At 37.8% G+C, this 13891-nt stretch overlaps 1 protein-coding gene across 4 annotated transcripts in view; it reads right to left on the minus strand.

Moving 5' to 3' along the window:
- The window catches only part of KIF16B (kinesin family member 16B), a 137715-nt gene that overhangs the window by 102322 nt on the left and 21502 nt on the right, over positions 1-13891 (minus strand). For all 4 annotated transcript variants that reach the window (XM_005525425.3, XM_014254682.2, XM_014254683.2 and 1 more), the window contains exons 5-11: positions 10901-10998; positions 10284-10393; positions 9524-9666; positions 8787-8955; positions 8505-8636; positions 4899-5074; positions 3003-3068 (exon numbers count right to left, since the gene is read on the minus strand). In XM_005525425.3, coding sequence (XP_005525482.2) covers positions 3003-3068; positions 4899-5074; positions 8505-8636; positions 8787-8955; positions 9524-9666; positions 10284-10393; positions 10901-10998 — 894 coding nt within the window. The remainder of the gene's footprint in view (positions 1-3002; positions 3069-4898; positions 5075-8504; positions 8637-8786; positions 8956-9523; positions 9667-10283; positions 10394-10900; positions 10999-13891) is intronic.

Raw genomic sequence — 13891 nt, forward strand, 5'->3', positions numbered from 1 at the left:
AAGCCATTTCCTCTTGTCCTGTTGCTTTTACCTGGGAGAAATCTGAACCCCACCTGGCTACAACCTCCTTTTACGTAACTGTAGAAAATGAGGTCAGCCCTGAGCCTCCCTTTTTCCAGGTTAAACAACCACAGCTCCCTCAGCCACTCTGCCCTCACACTTGTGCTCCAGATACTTCCCCAGCTCTCACTGTCCTTCTCTGGACTCACTCCAGCATGTCAGTGTCCTTTCTGGAGTGAGGGGACCAGAACTGAACACAGCACTTGAGGTGTGGCCTCACCAGTACCAAGTACAGAGGAAGAATCACTTCCCTGATGCTGCTGGCCACACCACTGCTGATACAGGCCAGGTGCTGTTGGCTTTCTTGGCCACCTGGGCACATGCTCGCTCATGTTTAGCCACTGTCAACCAGCACCCCCAGGTCCTTTTCCACTGGGCCACATTTCAGTTCCTTTTCCTCCAGACTGTGGTGCTGCCTGGTGTTGTGAGCCAAGGGCAGGACCCCACTTCACTTACTGAACCCAATGCCATTGGCCTTGGCCCATCGATCCAGCCTGTCCAGATCCCTCTGCAGAGCCCTCCTACCCTCCAGCTGATCAACACTCCCACACACCTTAGTGCCATCTGCAACCTGATTGAGGGTGACAGAGAGGCTCCCCTCGTCCAGATTATCAACAAAGATATTAAACAGGACAAGCCCAAATACTGAGCCCTGGGGAACACCAACTGGTTGGCTGCCAACTGGATTTAACTTCACCATTTTTTTGGCTCAGCCATCCAGACAGTTTCCTGAAAAAATGCACTCGTGCAAGCCATGAGCAGACAGTTCCTCCAAGAGAATGCTGTGGGAGAGAGCATCAGAGGCTTTCCTAAAGTCCAGGTAAACAATATTCAAGCCTTTTCCTCATCCACAAACCAGGTCATCCTCTCAGAGAAAGAGATTATGTTGGTCAGGCAGGATCTGCCTTTCCTAAACCCACGCTCATGGGGTCCGATTCCCCTGGTTGCTCTGTACATGCCGTGTGACTGGACTCAAGATGAGCCACTCTATGACCTTCCCCCAAACTGAGGTCAGGCCAACAGAATGTTTAGGATTTGTCCTTCCTTTCCTAATCAAGCAGCTGTCCACCTCTTTAGCTAACTTTCATATACTACCACTGTACAAAGAAAGAAATCTTCAATGCAGTTGCTCCAGACATCTCCCCATTTGCCATCTGCAATTTTTTTAGTCTTTGCAGATTATCTCCAAATTAATCCATGACAGATACAGAAACTTCTCCCATCTCTACCTGCATCTCAAGAGTTCAACAAAGACAAGTAAGCATACTTTTCAATGCATCACTATAATTCCTAGTGTTGCTAACTGGAACATTAAAACAAAGTAAATTTCAAAAACTTAAAGAAAGACATGAAGAAAGTCTATCCCAGCTCTATTCACCATACCAGAACAATTTGTATTGCTCAGAAACACTTCGTTTCTTTTTTAATTATTTTTTTTTAAACGAAACATTTTAAAATTAAACTACTCCAAATTATTCTTACATAAGGAAAATCAACTCATTAAAGAAAGCCACCGTATACTTGTCAGGCAATATAAATATAGTGACAAAGTCTTTAAATCTATACAAACAAATTAGCTGCTGCACACATTCAATTAGGAAAAAGCTATAACCACTGCAACATCTACCAAGAAGTTTCAGTAATTATGTCTATTGTAATTATCACGAATAGTAATCATATAACCTTTTAACGAGGCTGACAAAGGTAATAAAATATGCTTGATATACACCCCACACAGCAGGGCCAACACTTCTGAGCAGGGAAAGCAACGGTTACTGTCAGAACATGAATAACATGAATATAATAATATTCTAATTAGCCTGTAGTCAGCAATTTATATTACTGAGCTTACTCTTATATAAAAGCTTTTTGTTTGTACTCAAAAATAAGACTAAGGACATAAATAAAACAGGATTTCCAAAGCAAGATGTTAATTTTCTAGTCCTAAAGGTCCAAGCAGCACTAAAGAGTAGGTAAACTCTACCATTTAAACCAGCCTAAGGAGCCCCTTTTGTAAAGGCATCATATCTACATCTGATTGGCACCTTTTGACAGTATTCAGAACTAAATATTTGCTGCCATGTAGTTGACTAATTCCCTCTTGACTCTTCCAAAGTATGACTTTTACTCTTTTTTTTTAAACCAATTTGCAACAGCTTTCAAAGCAAGCTAATATATAGAAAATAATTAACACAGAATGATACAATAAAGCCTGAAAGATTGCTAGTCAGAGAAACGACAGTACCATTATATCTAGATTCTTCTGGATGCTGTGAGTTATCCAAACTGTCTGGAAAATTTTTCCAGTCTCAACACTTGGCTGGATTATTGAAAAAACTTGGTGAGAAGCACACTGTCAAGGTCTAGATCTAAGACCCTCCTCCAAAAAGATTGCTAATTAGGTACCTAACACATTTGTACACACCAGATTTAAATACTGAAATTTTCTAAAAGACCAACCCTACACCACAAATTATAAATTATTTGAAAAACACAAGAAGAGGTGACCATTCTCCCCAAAAATCTTTTCCTGTTTTTCTGCACACTGCATGTTTTGTTACTTACTGTGATTAGTTGCTACTCATTACTGTGATCTTGTGGCTTTTCTTCCCTCTCTAGCCTATTTACAAACATGCTTTTTTAGTAAGGCAAGCTGGTCAGGGAACAAGTCTTTTCATTTTCATAAACAGAACTGCTACATCAATATCAAAGATATATTTTGCTCTTGATTACAATGTCATATTAGTAAGATAACAAAATTACTAATTCACACACTTTCTGGTTTGTTTTTTCTTTAAAGCATCAAGGCAATGATGCTGGTAGGACAAAACTTAGTTGCACATAAAAAAACATCCTGAAAATTACAAACACTCCTACATCCAGACCACCCATATTTCCTCTTCTTTGATGTTTAAAAACTGCTTTATGAAATTTTAACTCACCCTTGCTTCATTCTGCTGAAGCTTTTCTTCCATACTTAAAGCTGTTGGAGAATCCAAGAGTGCAATCTAAAACCGTAAAAAGTAAACAGCATTACAAAAAGAAAATAGTCACAATTTCTGGGGGAACCAAATGAAATGCAATTGTTCAATTTTTCTCAGTCTTTAACATAAACTCCTTTGAACTTTAATATATATCATTTTACCTTGGAATTCTGTAAACAGAATAATCAAAATCCTGTCAAAGAAGGTATTTCAAACACAAATTGGTTTTGAGAATACTATTTTCACTCGCCACATATGCACAGTCTCACACATGGAAACCAGACACATTTATAACAGGTAACTCCTAATACAGCTTTCTTTATATTTCTAAAAAACATGAACATTTATTAAGCATGAATAGTTATTCATTTTGCTTTAATACGTGTGTATACTGTTTTATCTTTAATAACTGTATCTTAAAATAGCTGGCCTTAAAAGATGAAAATTACTAAACAACACAAACACACAGGCAGTACTCATTGTATGTGACCTACACTGAATCCAGCACCATATTTTGGTAATCAGTACCTTCAGATCTACAGAAGCATTTGCGGTACAGTGTTCTGGTGATGCAAGAGAAAACCATGAAAGAAATTATGCAGAGATTTATACCACTGTGCATACATAATACACCACCTGCTGTTTTACCAGCCATCACAAATTCAATTAACTTAAACTTAAGTTCTCTATTGTCTCCCACACAGCCATCTACCATATCCTACCACCGAACCAGATTTATTTTACAATAACCACTATTTTACAGCCTGGAACTAGGTCAAAGCACTCAAACTTCAAGGGGGTCCAAGTTACATCTACTAACTCTAAATCAAGCCATAATTTGAAAATAAATTATTTTTCCCCTCCTAGAGAATATGAAAGAAATGCAAGTAATTCAACCCCATAAAAAGATTTTTAATTGTTTGTAACAAAGCAAAGCTCTCTGCTCCAGTAATCTACAACACCCATTTCTGCTTCCAACAGTGGTTCCTATCCCCCTTTTCAGCAAAATTTTTGTAGCATGAAATCCAGGTGAAGTCCTACCCTTCTACTAACAGTGGTCCATGCTGAACTGACATCTCACATTGCACAGGCCATCTAAAACAGAACTACATAGTTCTAAAATCAAATATGAAGTAGTACTTCAGATACAATTTGCCCAAGTACGAAATCTAGTAGTCCTGAATGACATTATATACAAGAGACAAGTGGCCTGAGCCAATTGATACTCTTTATTGTTACTTTGGTTCCACCACCCAACACAGGAGAAACTAAACTTAACTGAGTCTGTTCATACGGACAGAGCAAGAAAGAGAATCATACAAAAGTGAAGCAGAGCATGATTTTTGCTTCCTTACACAACCACTGAAAATATTTTTATGTATTTAGCATGTTATGTGCCTTCTAATGTACTGTACAGCCAAACACAAATAAAACGTGTTGTTTAAATCCATTCATACCCCACATTTTATATTTACGTATCTTAAATACTTTAAACCTTTTACTTAAGATGCTACACAAAGTACCTCTTCAGTCCATCAGGATGGATCCAGAAGGTTCCTGCTCAGTCTTTCATGCTACGTTGACTACCTGTTCCACAGCACGCTGCAATCTAGCTCGGATTATATTATGAGAAACCTAAAAGCTTTGGATGACAATTTTTTGCCCCCTTATGTTAAAAGAGCTAATCTGCTGGCCACATGGAAACTGATTCCATCAGGAAACTAATATTCATTCGTAGCCTCATAGAGCTTGTTTACTCAAATCAATATAATGAAAGATAATTATCTCATTACATTCTAGAAATAGATGTTATAACTCAAGGAAAATTACACATAAATTCCAAGTAAAGCTAACCTGATTCCCTTGAGCAAGCAGGGCTTTTAATCGGGCTATTTCAGCTCTCAGCTCACGGATCAGTTTGACGTTAGGATCCTCATTAATAGTAGGCTTGTTGATGATGTTTTTGGCTCTATTTGCATAGCGAAGTGTACTTAAAGTTTCTCCATAATTGACATCAGCAGGTGAAATAGCTAAGGACATGAAATCAGAAGCAGTTTATCTAGTATCATACGCTTCATTTATTGAAGTTAGTTTATATTTTTTAAGTCAGATTAATTCAACGTGGGTGAAGAGACAGAAATATATTATTTACCAGTACGGATACAATTTGTTCTTTTCATGTCACTATAACTTTGCAGAAGGAAACACTGCATGAGATAAGTGTATTAGGATAATCAGGTCTAACAACCAAGTATTGCAAAGAAATCTTGCTGTCAATCTATTTAACATTTACATTTCCTCAGTAAACATAAATGTCCTATATGAATACTTCACAGGCTTTCTTGCAATTTTTTACAAGAACAGTCAGGAAAACAGTGAATATTTTTTAAGTATCAATGTAATCATAGAAAAGACATTCCAGGTAAAACATAGTATGGAAATTAAAACAAAAAATAACCAGAAAGGAGAACCAAAACAAGAGAAGAGCTTCTATAATTTACAAACCTAGCTGTTCTCCTGAGCTGCAGGCATCTGACAGCACACAGAACTGTCAGCTATCTGATGCACCAAGAGAAACTAGTATTATTTTTCAAGCAACCTAACCAGAAAAAACAATGCAATTGAAATGCAAGTGCTAATATTATCCTTCCTTTAATTTTCCTAACAATATATATGATGTTCCAAATTAAAAAGATAATTAAGGCATCCAAATTGATGAGTAGAAAACACAGAAAAGCATCCAGAAATTTTAATGATCAAACTGAACAAGAGATCCAGAGAATCAGACAATGAAAACACCTGAAAAACTAGTTAAGCAACGAAAATAATCTGTCCTTTCTCATTCTCTCAGAAACAAATATTTTTTTGTGGCAGAGACACTCTAAGCTACAGAAGATGCACTTGGAAAGAGCCTATACTTCCCCTAGCTCACCCTCTCACTTCCTTTCTTTATCTACTGTCTCCTCTCCACTCTCCTCTCCATCAATTATTCTCTTTCTGGAAGAATGCTACAATATGTTACAGAAATATGACAAATCATTATCAGACATATTTTTCTACAGCCTTTCCTACAGTTTAAAATGATCTTCCTGCATTTTGTTGTGCTTAATTATACAAAAGGCAGGACAAATGTATCCGGATAGCTTGTTGGGCTGTTAGGGAATTCCACCACATTAGCAGTAGAGTTACTGTTGGAGAAAAGACTATCAGGGCTCTGCCTAGCAGAAGCATCACTAAAAGATGAGGAAGTAGCTGAAAAAGAAGCTGGGTACTGTAATCATTAGTATGGGCACCGAAAGCTCACTGTGCTCCTAAAACTTCTCTTCCCAATCCCTCTGTCAAAAAAACAAAAGTTACTCAACCATGGAACTGCAAGATAGCAACAAGAACGAAGTTTCCAGCACACCTTTACTTAAAAGAGCCAGGAAACCAAAGCAGAGTCTGGTCCACAATCATCTGTTGGCACTACTATGATTCTCCTGAGGAAAAGAAGTGGCAGGGATTCCAAAAACATCCCCAAAATCCTCCAACAAAGGAACTGAGAATATCCAGAGAATTTGACTGGTTCTGAAGGACCAGAACTTGATCTGAGACATTTTATTTCCTCAGTGCTGCTATCCCTCATTCCCAAAAATGGACTATACCAGTTAAGACCACACTTCATTTGAGCAGAAAAGAGTGAGAGAAATTTCAGAGCTCCTCTTCTCTTCACATCCAGCGGTACCTTGACAAGTGGGGCCACAGGAACCTAGTGAGGGTCAGTAAGTCCAAGTGCAAGGTGCTGCACCTGGGTCGGGCCAATCCCACACCTGAGTGCAGACTGGGAGAAGAACTCGTTGCAAGCAGCCCCTCAGAAAATAACTAAGGGGTTCTTTTTGGTGGGTGAACATGAACCAGCAGTCTGTGCTCAAGGCCCAGAAAACCTGCCACATCCTGGGCTGGCAAACAGTTTTAAGCTATAAGTGGAGAGATATAGATTAGCTATTAAGATGTAATTCTTTACCCAGAAGGTGATGAGACACTGAAACAGTGAAGTACTAAAGCCTGAACAACAGGCCCTGAGACAAAGTTAACATATAGATGAACCTTCCAACTAAATGTTATATATATATATATATATATATATATATATATATATATACATACATTTGGTTATTAACAGACTATAGTTATATACTATATACATAAAAAAATACGTTCATTTATTGGTAAAACATGTATTTGCCTTTATATGTCTAGAAACTGGACAAGGCTACATCTGGCTTAATTAAGGGGGGGTATTACAATCAAAGACAACCCCCTTGGCTCCTCCTTGAGCCCATGCCAGGCTTTGGGAGAAAGCCAACAGGAGAATGAAATTAACAATTATGTCAGATTGTTTAACAGTATAAAAACTGGGCCACCATGATAGCAAAGTTGGGGAGCCTCATGGCCTGAGGAAGATGCACCACAGGAGCTCCCAGTTACCAGGTGTGGGTTCCAGTCCTTCAGTGTGACAGCTTCCCCCCCACAGCTGATGTCTCTCAGACTTGGATGATGTATCTTTATCAGGGTAACCTGGTGATGTTTCTTTCCTAATCACTATAGGCCTTCTTTCCTAGTATTGATTAGGTGCACTTCTTAGCTTATCTTTTTGAAATTCTTTGCTAATTATTATGTGCTTTGCTTAGCTTATCTTTTTGTGATTGTTTACAGTTTTACATTATAGTAAATTACACTGTTCCTTAATCTGGTATCTGTGTCTCTGACCCTACCCACCAGCAAAACAAGGCCAGGGCGGATGGAGCTCTGAGCAACCTGGTCTAGTGAAAAGCATCCCCATCCATGGCAGGAGGGATGGAACTAAACGATCTTTAAGGTCCTTTCCAACCCAAACCATTCTATGATTTCCAACATCCAAAACTGTCACCTCCCCTTAAACATCATACTGGCTTCACTTTGTTTTTTTGGGAATGGGACTCCCATTCCAATTTATTGACAAACCTGCAATACATATGGCATAGGTACAGTTTTAAACTAAGTGATCCTTGCAGAACTTCCTATGGGTAAAAAGGAAACCATAAGAGTTTTCAAGACAACTGATCATAATTAAATTTAAACAAGAAGTTAAAATGTTGGGTGCCTTTAGAAGGTTAGATAAAAGAGACCACCTTTCCCACAGCATGTCAAAAGAGACCAGGTTGCTACTCATGTAACAAAAACCAACAGTTTGGAACAGCAACTGATTCACACTTGTATAGACCAAAGGCACAAAGCTTTAATTACACTGCGCAGGGTGTGAGTAAAAGACAGTGTGAGTAAAAGACAGAGTGTTAATAGAAAGCTCAGAAAGGAAGAAATCACTAATATGTGTAAACCATGTTCTGCCTTAACAAAACATCTGGAATCTAAACATTTACATCCACTCCTATTAGGAATGAACTATTCATAATTCAAAAAGAGTAAATTAAAAACACTTACTGGCAATCATTATGGTTTTGGAGTTTCCTCCTAGGCTATCTTTTAATAGCCAAGTCAACACCGAATCCCTGTAAGGCACAAATACTTGTTTCTTCTTTGAAAGAGGATTTGTTGCATCCTGAGATAAATCAGCTGTGATGAGAAGGTAGAAAAAAAATTAAAATCAGGTCTTTTCATTAATTTTCAAAAATGTGTTAGGCCATTATTTGTGTAGGTAAACACAAAGGTATTTAATGACTAAAAACACCTTAAGACAGACAAGCACAAAAAACAGAGACTTACCTAAGGCAGAAATTACGTTTCCCAGAGTAACTAGAGATTTGTTAATATTCCCTCCTTCCTTTAATCTAACCCCTGTGGCACCAGTGGCATCTGCTCTCTCACTTCCAGCAAGATCTACCAAATGAATCTTGCTAACAGTTTCACAAGGCATTTCAGAATCAAATTTAGCCTACAGAAAATAAAAAAATAAACCAAAGAAAAGTACATTAAGCTAAGAAATACTACACTTTTACTGAATCAAATTTAGTGGTCTTTTTCATGACATGACTGAATTTAACTTGTTTACAATAGCAGATCTTGAGAAGACAGGTGTATTAGAGGTGCTGCTGAAAGACATTTGATAATGAATGGTTGCATAACTCCCATATTATTTCTTTAAATTGTAATATGTGCAACATTTTAGCCATTTACAGACAAGCTGTGACACTGTGAGCTGTAATCTACGTGATGCAGTGACCATGCGCTGCATTCATTTTATTAAGCTTGTGACATTTGCATTATATTTATATATCGCTTTCAATACATAATAGCGTGCACAGACAAATTTACACTCAATTTCTCCCCCACCTCCAAGTTCTCTTCATCTAGCAGGTCATCCATGGGCTTTTTAAAAAGCACCCAAAAACAACAACGAAGAGCAGGAGTCATTAGGAAAGGAGTTTACCACATATAAGAAAACAAATTAGTATGCTCTAAAGAACCAAGTCCAATCTCTCTAACGAGTTGTGTTTCATTACCTGAGTGAAGTTGATTGTGAAAATGGCATGTGACCTGCTGCTAACATCATTCATTCCAGTTGCAGCTGTCGTCCTATTTATATTTCCGGCATCCATAAGTTCCTCAACATCACTATAATTTTGGACTAAGTGTTTAGACAAGTCTGAAGAAAAGCAGAGTGTTACAGTATGCTCATATATGTCCTTAATTTTCTTTACAAAAAGATTCAAATTACCCTCAATACTGCAAACTATTGCTGCAATTAGTATTTATTTTCATACTTGTTTATCATGTAAGGAAAGGAATGAGACCTCATATGAACACTGGACAACTTACACATTTACAGTAAAAAAAGAAAAAATTATACAATCTTACTAAATTATTTAGGGGATCAACATAAATATAATTGCACAAGAGAACCATCCCTGGTGGAGAACAAATTAAGACAATTAGATCCTAATAGGTTTTAATTTCATCTAAATATCTAAGATCTATAAATTATAGTCAACAAACTATTAAAACCAATTGCATCTCTTAATATTCCTTAAAAATGTGTTATAAATTCACAGATAAAAATCTCTGTAATAATTTTAGGATTGGGAAAGCAAGCAGACATGCAAAATTAGAAGCTATTCCTTCAATGCTTTGTACCGAAGTAAAGCACTGCATCCATCATGATTTATATTTTAAAAGATAAAATTAAAATATAATTAGACACTACATTTGAGAATATATAAAGGTAATAAAATATGCAGTGTAAAACGATTAAAGTGCTTTTACCCTCAACATATGGCCCTTCTTTTGGATGTTCCCGTATTCGTAAATTATTCGTTTTTGATGACTTCCGTCGGAGAAGGTCTCTCACACGTTCATTATAAATTTCCAAATAACTGAAAGGAAAAAGAATAGAAAGCCACTGACCGATTCAAGAGCCTTTTATAAAGGGAAAGCCATATTAACGCAAGGTTGAAAGCAGGACACTTGGAGAAAGAAAATAGATCCAAAGTTGGCTTAACATAATAATGACTACAAGGTATTGTATCATAAAAGGAAAAGCTAAAAAGCAAGAAGAAAGTGGAAAGAAAGCAGACATTAGCAAGATCGAGATCTCATAATGTTAGTCTGAAATAAAGGGTAAAAAAAGGAAGATATTGTCCAATAGCAAAGGCATTTGCACTATCATATAAATGAAGCAATAAGCACAGCTCTAGGATTGAAGGTGCAAGTACTGTGCATTTTGACTACAAGTGCCAAGAAAAATCAATTACAGGACTGAGGCCAAGCATAAAAAGTTATTTTTGAAAAATATGCACTTTTCCCAGAGATAAAGTGAAACAGAGTGGTTGTAACTGAAACAAGTTTGATAACCTGCAAACTCTTAACATGCCAAGACCTACCTGACTTCTGTTCGAAAGGATGCCTCGTTCCGCTTTGTTTTTTCACTTATTTTGCTGAATAATCCTTCACAAATTCGAGGTATCAAACCTGCATCACCCTGCAATAACAACAATTCTTAATTCCAAGGCTATATATGCATGCACAATATATTTCAAAAAATAAAATCCTAGATGACCAATGGAGAGCTTAAGACTCCAGAAAGGGGGAAAATCAAAACTTTTCAGCAAATACTCTCTTGCCCTTTATTTAACTGCAGTCACCTTGCCACTTTAACCCTTTTGTGTGTGGAATGTACAACCAGCTCCATTTCTTTAATACTGGAAGACATTTTGTCCCTCTCATTCAGTTTGAATAATCCCAACTGCTTACAGACTGGCTCCCCAGAATAAGAAATGAACTGCCTTATCTCACCAGTATCTTAACTGCTTCTATCTCATTTCACTGTGGACTTGACAACAACTGCAGAGAGCAGGACAAGAGCCACCTACAAACAGCCATGGGACATTCTCATTCAAACCCTCAATTCCCAAGTCACAGCCCTTCCTGTGATGAAAAGTGCAGCAGGTCCTCTGAATAAATTAGCACACGATGAGAAAACTAAACCTTCATTCACTGTATCCCACAATCCAGCCAAATTAAATTTGATATTTAATTACTGAATGTTTGTCTCTGCAGATAAAGAGTTTTTATGTGTGAAATGCTTGGTTGGTTTAATAAAGCAAACGGAATAAAACCTATCCCAGTGAGATAGCCAGAAACTTAGCATGCAGTTTTCCTTGTTGGTCCAGGAAGAGCCGTCTCCAGCCAAGCAGTAAGCTATGGTGAGGGTTTTCCCCAGCAGCAGAGGAGCAGGAGACTGCCACACAGGTCTAGTCTCAGCTGCCCCATTCCCACCAAGTCTCACTAGGTAGGTGACCAACTACCTGCTGAGTATATCTCCCCGCTGCTTGAGGGAGATGGCAGTTACCTCAGAGCCATGGTTCCCTGGAATAACAGGACAGGACATACAGATGAGCTTTGGGGTAAGAGGTCCAGGCTCAGGAGCAGCTCACAAAACAGTCTGTCAGCTACAATTTGCCTCCAGTCTAAAAACATTTAAGAGATTCAATGAGATAGACTAACTATTCACCATTGAAACAAGAAATGCTCTTGTGTTTAGAGTCAGGGACCTTGTAGTTAAGTAGGATGCAAATTAGGACAAGACAGACCACACATTCAATGTGAACATAGCCCAGGCACTCCAGGCACCTTAGAGTTTGCCTGGTGGAATTCTATAGATACCTGGTAGCAGAAAAACACAAAGCCAATGGACTCCCCCTGCACCAAACTGTCAGAGCAAGTGCTCCATGGGCAAAGATTTCTCTTCTTCTTGGACCCCTACAAAAATCCAACCCTTTTTGCCCAAGCTCACTCAAGTTTGCTCTCATACTGGTCCCTCTGTCCTCATCCTTCAGTTTCCCTCTGCATTTTCTGTCACAGCAATCTTTTTCCAGGTGCCACCTCCAAGCTCTACCTCCTTGTTCCTTTGCCCAGACAAAATTCCCAATTCATCACCCAGTCACTTCTATTTTTTAATTATCCTTTATCCCTCCATTTTGCCTTTTCCCAGCTTCTTCCTCCTCTTAATCAGAGTCTCTTTATCCTTCTCAAACCAAGCTTCATTCTTTGAAATAATAATCTATTCTCCGCTTCTATCTTTCCTAGTTCTTCACATGACTGCACCTTGTGTTAAAAATAAAAAATCCTAGATTAAGGGAGAAACTCACAGATTAATCAGGCTTTTTTTGACAATTGCCCCTGGCAACAGAGGAGCAGCCTTTCCCAATATATATCAATTATAGATCTCTATTTCCAGGTAAAGTTTCATGGTTCAGTGTTACAAATTCCTACACACATTTTATTTTACTTTTTTTTCAACAATGGAAGAGGGAAAATACTTTTCTTTCATCTCATGCTTGGAAACACCTGAATAGTTTTAATTAAAGCTTAGGGGAAAAAACATGGAAGATCTATCACAAGGTTTTAGGCAAATCATTACTGTCTGACATAATTCAGCAACCACAAAGAGAGGCTTAAAATAGGAAGTACAAGCTCTAATTGAGTAATTTCAACCTTAGCAATATAGTGTTGAGAAAGGAAGCACACACAGTTCCCAGAGTATTATGCTAGTAAAATGTACACCTTAAAGCATGTACACTCTTTATTGGAAACTGTATTTAAACTGTCTCCTTTTCACCCACAAGAGCTGAAGGGCAGGATCAACTACAGCTTGGACTATTTTTTTTTATGGCCTACAGAGTTTCCAGACATGGAAAAAAATAGGCAGTTCACTCCAAAGCTGAATTTTCTCATTAAAAGCCTGTTCTTCTTCTGTGCTATCTAACCAGAAAACTCCTTATTGCAATTTAAATGTACTGAGTTTTGCCCATCTACCTTGACCATAAGGAGCAAATTATTCTCTTCCTTTCTGTAGGAGCCTTTCAGGTTTTGGAAGACTTTTAATCTCTCGTAGTCTTGCCTCCTCTGCATACCCCAAGTCTGATTTTCCTCATATTTTATAGATCTCTGCTCATTTCAGTATCTCTGCTCAACATTCTAACTGGCCCACACCTTTCTTGAAATGACTGCTGTACACAGAATTGCAGAAGAAGCCTTCCAGAGCCAAGAACAGCAAATATTGAAAACAAAATGAGAACAGAACCCAGGCTTTTTAAAGGGAAGTAGGGGAAAAAGAATATTTATTTCCAATTCAAGTTTTCTTATAGCACTGTAGTGTCTCTGACAGGGCCATCAATTTTGAAGTATTTAACTTGCCAGCTGAGTATATTTTATATGCACTCTATACAAAGCCAGATTGAAGTATTTATGTATCATGCCAAGAAGATTAGACCTTTATTATTGAATAGTGTCAAACAAACTTCAGCTTCTATTCATTTGCAAACTGTTTTGATTATTACAGTCATTATATATAGTAAGACAGTCTCATAAAA

The sequence above is a fragment of the Pseudopodoces humilis genome, chromosome 3 (genome assembly GCF_049639895.1).
Source record: "Pseudopodoces humilis isolate 2021_Gansu_Grassland_sample_001 chromosome 3, ASM4963989v1, whole genome shotgun sequence".
In the NCBI taxonomy this organism is placed as follows: Eukaryota; Metazoa; Chordata; class Aves; order Passeriformes; family Paridae; genus Pseudopodoces; species Pseudopodoces humilis.